We start from the raw sequence: 2,035 nt of genomic DNA, 5'->3' as shown, positions 1-2,035 counted from the left end.
CTTAAATACTTCTTTGAAATTCAACACTGGTCCTTCAAACCAATCCCCATCACAGAAGGGCTTGCTGAGAAGGGCTAAGGCTGTGAATGAGAAAACAACTTAAGAGAAAAAATTAATGAAGTTGCCATACAACCAAGGTGATCAGATTTTAAAGGCCTTCACTACAAAAAACCCACAAGACTGGTACCAAAAGTGCACATACGCACACAGACACACGCAGACACATACGGACACACACACACGTGTGAACTGTAAAGAAAAAACAAAACCACAACACGTATACACGTGTACACACACACACACACACACACACACCCGCCCCCCAAAGACTGGGTCAGCAGTTAAGGAACCTTTATAAAAAACAAACAAACAAACAAACAAACCAAAAAATCCCATGTGGCTTTGGCTTTCCGAAATGTGTTACAGTGCTACCAAGAAGCGATTCTGAAAGCATCTGAAAAACGTGCAAAATGTCTGAAAACAGTGCCTGGCAACTGAGACAGTTTGCAAGCGTGATTCAGAGGTCTGCCAAGGAAACAAAAGAAGCCTCCCTCCTCCCGGTGAGACCTCACACGGCACCAGGGGCGCTCCGGGCACTATTTACTGTCAGGTAGGTGGAAAGCAAGAGTCTGTGCAGGAGCGGTACATACTAGGGATCGCTCTCTGGCAGGGACGGGGCCATGGAGTTTCCACTGGTTGGGGAACCGCCCAGCTTTAGTTTTTGCAGATATTCGGCATGCACGGGCTTGTGGCACTGGAGAACCTTGATCGCATCTTCGATTTTGAACCACTCTCGCTTCCTCCCAATGCTAACCGAATCTTCCCAATCCTCCAGAATCTCAGTGACAGTCAGTACATACACGTACGTTCTGTGCTTGCGATCTTCGTTCTGCTCGAAAATGCCCAGGAGCCGGCCCAACTTCCCCTTGACTCCCGCCTCTTCGTACACCTCGCGGACTGCAGCACCGCCCGGCTCCTCCTCGGGCTCCATGCCCCCGCCCGGCACGATCCAGCGGTCCGGGTACCGACTGCTACTCACTAACAGCACCTCGTCCTCGCGCTCGCTCCGGAAGCACAGGCACGCCGCCCGCTTCTTGAACCCCTCCGGGTCGTAGGTCCGCGTCTGGTTCGGCTTGCACTTCATCCTCGAGGCCGCTCGCCGCTGCTCGGGTCCCCGCTGCCGCCGCCACCGGGACGAGGGACTCCGAGGTGCTGCCGAGAGAAAGGGCCGCGGCGAGGGGCGGCGAGAGAGAGGCGTCTCAGCCCGCGAGCCCCGGGCGCTCGGGGAAGATGAGGCGGGGGCGGGGACGGAGGCGGGGGCGCGCGAGGTACGTCAGTCGGTCCGTCCCCCCGCGCGGCCGGGGGGTCCCGGGCGCAGACGCCTGAGTGGAGGAGGCGCCACCGCCCCCGCCCCCATCCCCGCCTCCGCCCCGGAGCCCGCCACTCTGCGCGGAGCCCACCCGCGTCTCCGGTGCGCGTCCCCGTCCCTCCCTCCTCAGCCGACGGGGCCGGGGTTGAGCGAGGTGAGGCGCATTCGCGGGCGCGTCCGCGTCCCCGGGCACGTGCGCGTTCCCGTCGGAGGGCGGGGGGCGGGGGTCTCGTGGCTCCCGCAGCGCGTGGCGCCTGGGGCGCACTGCGCAGGCGCCCCGCACCTCCGGGCTGGGAATCTGCAGCCCCCGGGGTGAAATGTACCGGCTTGTGACCTGGGCCAAGCTTGCTTCCAGGTGTGCCTTCGAGCCAGACGTGGCTGTGGCGCGGCCGGACGTTTCTCCTCACCCTCCCCACCAGGTTGCAGGAAACACACACGCAATCGTTTCACACACAGGACGGACGGTCAAGTGCGTGTGGTCCTCGCCATCACCCATAAGGTAGAGTGCCGGCTTACTTACAGGAAGGCCCCGGTTTTGTCAAGACGGTCCTCGGTACTCTTGACAAAACAGTACCTAATCTTTGCTGAGTCATATCATGCAGTTTTGTTTCTTCAGCAGGTTCTTCACCTTGCCAGGCATCTTGGCACAGCCCATAAGTGAACACC

The 2,035-nt window shown here is 59.5% G+C and overlaps 1 protein-coding gene across 1 annotated transcript; it reads right to left on the bottom strand.

The window, feature by feature from the left end:
- Nucleotides 1-648: 648 nt before the first annotated feature.
- On the bottom strand, nucleotides 649-1,289 carry LOC114906311 (diphosphoinositol polyphosphate phosphohydrolase 3-beta). The gene has a single exon (XM_029241029.1). The coding sequence runs from the start codon at nucleotides 1,142-1,144 to the stop codon at nucleotides 650-652; it is 495 nt and encodes a 164-aa protein (XP_029096862.1). The 5' UTR covers nucleotides 1,145-1,289; the 3' UTR covers nucleotide 649.
- Nucleotides 1,290-2,035: the final 746 nt, after the last annotated feature.

This window comes from Monodon monoceros, unplaced genomic scaffold, assembly GCF_005190385.1.
Source record: "Monodon monoceros isolate NGI ecotype Baffin Bay Population unplaced genomic scaffold, NGI_Narwhal_1 Super_Scaffold_22, whole genome shotgun sequence".
Taxonomy (NCBI): domain Eukaryota; kingdom Metazoa; phylum Chordata; class Mammalia; order Artiodactyla; family Monodontidae; genus Monodon; species Monodon monoceros.
This window is presented reverse-complemented; position numbering and strand designations above follow the sequence as displayed.

What these genes read in the sequence shown, in the direction of transcription:
- LOC114906311 (XM_029241029.1), bottom strand. Translation starts at nt 1,144, where the DNA reads ATGAAGTGCAAGCCGAACCAGACGCGGACCTACGACCCGGAGGGGTTC.